The 6356-nt window shown below is 43.5% G+C and overlaps 2 protein-coding genes across 2 annotated transcripts; both read left to right on the top strand.

The window, feature by feature from the left end:
• The first annotated feature begins 1319 nt into the window (after nt 1-1319).
• On the top strand, nt 1320-1748 carry LOC121878092. Its single transcript, XM_042384084.1, has one exon. It carries the CDS (start codon nt 1320-1322, stop codon nt 1746-1748), a length of 429 nt encoding a protein of 142 aa, XP_042240018.1.
• Nucleotides 1749-5046: 3298 nt separating this feature from the next.
• On the top strand, nt 5047-6106 carry LOC121878223 (antileukoproteinase-like). The gene is made up of 2 exons (XM_042384313.1): nt 5047-5151; nt 5599-6106. The coding sequence occupies exons 1-2, from the start codon at nt 5146-5148 to the stop codon at nt 6046-6048; spliced, it is 456 nt and encodes a 151-aa protein (XP_042240247.1). The 5' UTR covers nt 5047-5145; the 3' UTR covers nt 6049-6106.
• Nucleotides 6107-6356: the final 250 nt, after the last annotated feature.

The following is a 6356-nucleotide window of genomic DNA, read 5'->3' as shown; positions in this document are numbered from 1 at the left end:
CAGCTGTAATGTGGTACCTTATTTTACAGATGGAGAAGGGAAGGCAGTCGAGTGCAGTGCCAGATAGGTTGTCAGTCACTGGAGAGGGAACTTGTGTGAGGTCAGCGGCCGCCATCACTAATACACCGCACCCGCACCTGTTACTCACCGCAGCCTTCCTCTCTTACTAACACACACGCACACACACACACTTTTTGGGATAAATGATTCGTTATTTCCCCAGTTTATCTATAATGAGTATATATTAAGAGTGAACCTGTTACATAAACACGGACACTAAAAAGGTGTTTGAATCGAGAGAGAGAGAGAGAGAAAGAGAGAGAGTAGGGGAGGGGGGCACATCTACCAGGTTAACACTAATTATACAGGTGTGTTAGTGAAGGTAGTGTCTTCTCTCTGTCCTTGAAGGGATGGGGGGGGCAGGGTCCAGGTATTATATGGTAACCCTCTTTTTCTTAACACCAGGAAATACTGTCTTGTAGTTTGCATTTATTTGTAATATTTTTAGCTAATTTACAGATTTATCTACAAGTTACTCCTATTACCGTATATTCTAGAGTATAAGACATTTATTAGCCACATTTCTTTATTATTTATACAGAGGTAAACACACATGTATGGTAACTGACAACTATAAACTCATTCCTATTGGCCAGATATTGTCTACGGGAGGGGCAGGTCTCCTTGAAGCCCATATAAAAGGGTCGACTTCAAGATTACATCACAGACGCCCTAGGAGGAGTGGACATACAGAGAGCCAAGGTAAAGTTACTCGTTATTAGGTTAAGGATATAAGTAACAGTACACCTGGCTGATTAATTATTTGTGTATATTTGAAGTTAGTTTATTCTTCAGGACCCCAGTGGATATATAAGCCTTTAGGGAGATTAACGTAAGCAGATATTCTCCCTCAAAGAAAGATACTTGAAAACGTCAGTAAATATCCTCCCTTGAACGATGGCGTACACTAAATTAATGTAACAAAATAATCTCCCTGAAAACTACTACTACTACTACTACTACTACTACTACTACTACTACTACTATGTTGGTGCTGAAATATAAGTAACATTAATAATATTACTTTGTTTGTCATGTAAATAATAAATATAAATAATGTTTTTAAGAGAGAGCTCATTATATACACAATAATAATAAGTGCATCAGTATTACACGTAAAACTGTATCTGAGAAATGAGACGTTAGCGTGAATTATTATACAGAAGGCCAGGCTCTCTACTCTACACCTGTGGCAAAATCTGGCGTTAGAGTTGAAGATAACACAGCATGATGAATATTGTTAAATATCTGCTTCATATATGGTTTTATCTCGTATCTTTGTGTTGCAGATGATGAAGCTTGTGTTGCTGTGTGTGTTGGGTGTGGCACTTGGCCAGACTGACACACGTCACTTCAATCTGGGGAGTTTAGTTGGCTCTGTAGCAAGCAACATCGGTGCTGGTGTGGGAATCAACCCCGGGGTGATAGGTGGAGGGAACCTGCCTATAGGTGCCAGCTGCCGTTACCACTGCAGGGGGGTGAATGGCTACTACTGCTGTGATGACAAGCCCGGCTACTGCCCCCCAGTACGTCCAGACTGCCCCCCAACCAGGGTGTTCGCCGGTCCACAGATCTGTATTAACGACAGTCAGTGTGGAGGCTCCGACAAGTGTTGCTACGACACCTGCCTGCAGGAGAGTGTGTGTAAACCAATTGAGGGCGCCTTCTTTGGCCCTGGGAGACGATAAATCTCTTCTTGGCACCACGTCTCTGTTATCACCAGGTTCTCTAACTCCCACTGAGGAATAAAGAAATATCTGTCTATCTCTTTTTATTTTCTCCTCTCCTAGTCTTCATGTGAAGCGGTTCAAGAGAGAAAGAAAACCCAAGAAAAGGGGATGTAATGAAGGAGATGAGTGAGGTAGGGTAGGTGCAGAAAGTGTCAAGACAGTGCTATAACAACTAGTACAGATTCTAGCCAGAGCCACAGTAACCTCAAGGAAGGAAGGAAAGTTTTGGAGAGTGATGAAGAAACTACAAGTAACAGAACAGTCCAGCAACACACACACATTCTAGAGCCAAAGGCAATGTAAATTTCACTCTAATGTCCAAACTGACCACGATTAACTTGGATACATTTCTCAGGTGTCTTTCCAAATAATACGAGACTTAACAAGTATATTTAAGTTGACGCAGAAGATAATCAACACGTCTTATACTTTCCTGTTTCTTTACATCGCTCAGTCAGTTTCTTCAAGTTTAATACAACCTCAGTCATGCGCCACACGATTGTCCCTTTGTGAACATAATCAAAACAATCCACAAAACAAGGTACACCAGTGCTTCATAAATAATGCGTTTAGGGAATAATGAATCTCCAGACACAATGGGTATATTTACTGGTAATGTAAGTGTGGACATAACAATACTGCATACTACTACGCTCCCTCCCTGCTACCCTCCCTCCTTGCTACCCTCCCTTTTTGCTACCCTCCCTCCCGCTACGCTCCCTCCCTGCTAACCTCCCCCCCTGCTACCCTTCCTTCCTGCTATCGTCCCTCCTCCCCCCTCCCCTGAACTACAAGGTCCTGGTTTTCACTATAAATCGTTGCCACAAAAAAAAAAAAAAATGGCCGAGCGTGAAACAGGTTTCTGCGAGCCGGCCAGTTTCCTGTGTTAGTGTTGTGTTGCGTGGGGCGTTCACTTCAGCAGATCAGGTACACAAACACACAAACTGTCTGGCGTGGATTTCCTTTTGTTGTTGCTTTAATGTTATATCTGCTACTGAAGCGATATGTCAGGCCACAGAAAACCTTATATTCCATTTAAGGATCACCATGGCCTTTTGACCTTTCACCCACCCTAACAAACACTCCCTGAGCTCATCTGTCGGTGATTCAAACCTCAGGTCAAGTATTGTATTAAGAGATGGCAGGAAGAAGGACTGGTGACAACAGTCTAATGGTAGACCCTGATGCCTTATGGCATCACCAAAGTTGTGAGCAAGTCCCACGTTGCTCATCTGACTTTCTCCTTTATTTACACACAATTGTAGGGTCTCACTTGTTTCTCTCACTTGGACAACACAACATACATACTGTATATCGTTTCACATTCTTGATTTTTTATTCGTTTTTGGATTTATTTATGGTTATTATTATTATTATTTTATTTTTATTTTTACAATTGTTATTTTTTTATTAAGTATAATAATAGTAATAATAATGAGTTATTATTATTATTATTACTATATTTTCGCCCCCCAGGTCCTGATGTGGGTCCTTGACCTGTGCCCGGGTGGGCTAGTCCCCGTATTAAAGAAAAAAAAAAGGAGGCCGCGCGTCACTACGCCAGCGACCACTCCAGCTAACACGAGAGCAGCTGACCGTCACCTAACCTGAACGCGCACCTCTATACCAGCAAGATCTTTTATTATACATGTTCATACACCGGCTTTGTTCTTCTTCCCTATTTTATAATTTAAACTTGCTAATATACAGTACACTGCTACTCTCCCTCCCTGCTACTCTTCACTCCCTCCCTACCGCAGTCTCCCTCCTTCACTGCCTCTTACTCTCCCTCAATACTACTCTCTCACCCTCCCTCCCTGCCTCTTACTCTCCCTCAGTACTACTCTCTCACCCTCCCTCCCTGCCTCTTACTCCCTCACTGCCTCATACTCTCCCTCCCTCCCTGCCCCCTCACTCTCCCTCACCACTACTCTCCCTCCCTCCCTGCCCCCTCACCACTACTCTCCCTCCCTGCCTCTCCCTCACCCTCCCTACACCTCATTGTGCAGTACTTTGATTTTCTGATTGATGCTCCTCCTCCTTTACTAACTCCTCCTCCTCCTTCACGAGCTTGTCCTCTTTCTAGTTCTTCCTCTTCCTTCGCCAGCTCCTCCTACACCAGCTACTACCCCACGCCACACCCTCCATTTACATACCATCACTGTATTTTTCAAGTCACTTAATGGTTCTGGGGAAGTCCAGCACAGTCTACATGTTTTCTCCACCACTCCCACCTACCCCATGTGCCCCCACCTCACTCACGTGGCCCCAACCTGAGCCACCCCCCCCCCACACACAAGCAAAATTCCCGTCTCGTAAACTACTTCTTGTGGTTTGGCAAGTTATTTTTTCCCTTTAAGGTACTGCATAGTATAATGTTTTCGCAACTCCTCCACCTGCTGACCGACGCGACCACCTCTACTTACACCTGCTAGAGTCCATCCTCATATTATGGCCAAGTTTACATAAACGAGTGTTTATGTTCTTTAGCTGTCGCCTCTAGTGGGGTGGCCATCAAACCATAACTCCAGATATATACATTATGCTGAGCAATGATCTCTCAGGTGATCATAAATGCCTAATAAGTTGCTCCTTACTCTTTGGTAGTTGTTAACAATATACAACTGAAGGCTTCCTAATCGCTCATGGTATACGTGGTGTCCAAGTGATGGCTCTCCTGAGGACGTTCTCAATCAAATGAGTCTGATATTTCGGGGAGGAAGCAGAGTTGTGATCATCTAAGTGAGGTGACAGTGACACCTTTGGAAAACCTTTTGAAAGACGGACCAAGTATTATGTGTAGGAGCTTCGTGTAGTCCTAACAATGCATTGGCAAAACCATCTTCTAGATCCGTGTAGTGTTAGCTAGGCGGACTGTCGTCGCCAGGTTGGGACATGTGACACACCTCCTTACTACAGTGGATGTCGAAGGTACAGTAAGTCCTCTTGCATTTTCGTTGAAAAATCATCATGTTTGATGTCCTTCTCTGGAGAAACGTAACTTCATGGAAAAAACGTAAATTGTATTATTCCTGTATTACCATCATCATCAGCAGCAACATTTGTAGTAGTAGTATGTTATTAATTTATTTATTATTATTATTTAACAACTTGTCCTTCAGAACTACCCGTTACCCTCTCATGCTCTGAAGGCATTTTTTAGTGTTAGATCAAAATATGGTTTCGTATTCAACACCGACACAAGCACTAAAAACAGCTTGGGTCAAAACTAGACTACGTGGGGCTCCCCCACGCTTTCTTGTTTGGGGTGTGGGTGAGGGTGGGTGGTTGGGCATGTACAGTATATATACGAGGAGCTCGTCTCCACACGTACACTGGCCCATCATCCACCAACATGAAGGTAAGTTTCTCAGCACGCACTTCTCTAGTGTTGTCCTCTACTGTTGAAGTTGTTACGTTTGTAAGCTTAGGTCTCGCTGTTATTGTTTAAATAGAAGAGTGAAACCTCCATCGATAGTTTTAGTAAATATAATATTACTGAACTTTTCATCTTTCTTATCCATGATGCATTAAACATGAGTCTTTTGTCAGTTATAGCAGAGGCCACAGTGTTAGGTGTACAAGTACCTCCCCTGACTCACCATGTACAACACACAGTTTAACTGTTGATGGACTGGTGTAATTGCTAACCTTGTTACCTGCTTAAAGACTTTAGTTATGAAGCGCAGGAATAACATAACTTAACCGTAATGCAACTAACAAAAGTGTGTCTGACTGTATGTTGTGAAAGGTTAAGTGTCTCTGGCTGTATTTGACCACAGCTTAATCAGGAGATGTTTGTCCACAGGTGCTGCTCACGTTGACTCTTGGCTGCCTCTTGGTGGCTGCCGCTCCTGACCAAACTGGAGGGAAACACACGGCGACGAACACTAAGACTGGAGGCGGAGGCAGTGTTAATACACGCGTCTTCGGAGGAAGCACCGTAGGAAGATATCCTGGACACCACCCATCATCTGGCATTAGCGGACAGGGAGCATCGTGCAGGTACTGGTGCCGTACTCCTCAGAATCAAGCTTACTGCTGTGAATCCAGCCAAGAGCCAGCTTCAGTCCCCATTCCTAGTAAATACGGAGACTGTCCAAAAATCCGGCCAGATTGCCCGCGATTCCAGGGTCCTCCTAATCCCTGTTCCCATGATGGCAAGTGTACTGGCCTTGACAAATGCTGCTATGACACGTGCCTGGGTCAACACGTGTGTAAGCCAAACGCTATTTTCGATCATGGCTTCGTGGGTTGAGTGTGTTGCATTTGCATCAATTGTTCTTATTTGCTCTATTAATAAATAAATTCCTGTAGGAATAAAATTATTCCCCTTTTGTCCTGTGTCACTGTGGTTTCTTAACGGCCAAAAGACAATGTAAATAATAGAAGATATTAATTCTAATGGGAGATATAACTGCAGTACTATATAACTGTTCCGTATGGTACAGGAGAAAGAAATGGGAGGGGGAACAGGTGGGCTGAATACTGTATTACTAGCAATCAAGAAAATAGTAAACACTAGGTACAGACATCACCCAAGACATTTATAGACATGAAAAAGCC

The sequence above is a fragment of the Homarus americanus genome, unplaced genomic scaffold, assembly GCF_018991925.1.
Source record: "Homarus americanus isolate GMGI-L3 unplaced genomic scaffold, GMGI_Hamer_2.0 scaffold45562, whole genome shotgun sequence".
NCBI classification, from domain to species: Eukaryota; Metazoa; Arthropoda; class Malacostraca; order Decapoda; family Nephropidae; genus Homarus; species Homarus americanus.
This window is presented reverse-complemented; position numbering and strand designations above follow the sequence as displayed.